We start from the raw sequence: 1,212 nt of genomic DNA, 5'->3' as shown, positions 1-1,212 counted from the left end.
TGGTTTTCCCTCGGACCTTAGGGTTTTAAGGGAAATTGATTTGTGAAGGTGTTAACTGAATTAACTGATTTTTAAGAGAATATACCATATATATCATATTTTGTTTTAGATACTGTGATTTCTGTTTTTGTTTCTATACAGTATGAAATTAAATTAACCTTGTAAGTCTTGCTCATTACTTTAAAAAGATTTTCAAGGTTTATTTTTTTTAAGGGAAATTGATTTGTCAAGTTTTAACTGAAATAACTGATTTTAAATGAATTTACCGTATAAATATATAGTTTCAGTACTGTGAACTTTAGTTTTTATTTCACACTACAATATGAAATTAAATTACCCTCGTAAGTCTTGCTAATTCTAGACTTGATTAAAAGTAGCCAAATATATGTGATTAATGTGGAATCAATGCTAATTCTTGCTATTGTGATTTTGGAATAATCTAAAAACAGGTCCAGCATTAATGGAATTTGAAACCGTAAAGTTGAAGCTGGAGAAGGGTTTATACCTCACAACAGATCAATTTGCAAGTGATGTTAGGATCATATTTTGCAATGCCAATAAGTTGCATTACAAGAGCCATACAATTCAAAGAATAGCAATGAAATTAAGTGAACTATTTGAGATGAAGTGGAAATCCTTGGAGGAAAGATGGGCAGCTGAGAGACAAAACAACAAAGAAGAAAATATCACAGAAGTATCTCACAGAAGCAAAGGAAAGGAAAATATCACAAAAGTTTGTGGATCAATGTCTTGTAGTGCAAGAAATAAAAGGAAGTTTGAATTTGAAGAGAAGAAGTGTCCGAATTCCGTGGAAAAGAAGGTTAAGAAGCAACATGTTGTGGATAGCATATTGGATGCACAAAGTAATATGTTTGGTTGCAATAAAGGTAGCTTGGAAAGGAAGAAACAAAGGGAAGCTGCTAAATTGATGATACAAAGCATAAAAAGAACGGCGTTTATTGATGTTAGTTTGTTGTCTTATAACGAGCTGGAGAATCTGTGCGGTCATTCATTGCAAGATTGCAACAAGTTGAATCCATTGAAGACATTTGTAGGGTTGGTTCTAAAGGATGAGATCATGGGAGTGAATGATTTGAATGAGGAGAAGTTTCTTAATAGAGATTGGGAAGAAGGAGAAATTATCACTCTAGATTAATTAGCTTTTTATCTTTAGGAATGATTGTAGCTAATTGCAATGCATGTATTATCATA

At 32.1% G+C, this 1,212-nt stretch overlaps 1 protein-coding gene across 1 annotated transcript; it reads left to right on the top strand.

The window, feature by feature from the left end:
- The first annotated feature begins 449 nt into the window (after positions 1-449).
- LOC146936554 (uncharacterized) lies at positions 450-1,212 on the top strand. The gene has a single exon (XM_085757711.1). The coding sequence runs from the start codon at positions 461-463 to the stop codon at positions 1,154-1,156; it is 696 nt and encodes a 231-aa protein (XP_085613837.1). The 5' UTR covers positions 450-460; the 3' UTR covers positions 1,157-1,212.

Source organism: Medicago sativa, chromosome 3, assembly GCF_051527215.1.
Source record: "Medicago sativa cultivar Bolivia chromosome 3, Bolivia_mono, whole genome shotgun sequence".
Lineage (NCBI taxonomy): Eukaryota > Viridiplantae > Streptophyta > Magnoliopsida > Fabales > Fabaceae > Medicago > Medicago sativa.
This window is presented reverse-complemented; position numbering and strand designations above follow the sequence as displayed.

Coding starts and splice junctions, on each gene's coding strand:
- LOC146936554 (XM_085757711.1), top strand. CDS start 461: ATGGAATTTGAAACCGTAAAGTTGAAGCTGGAGAAGGGTTTATACCTC.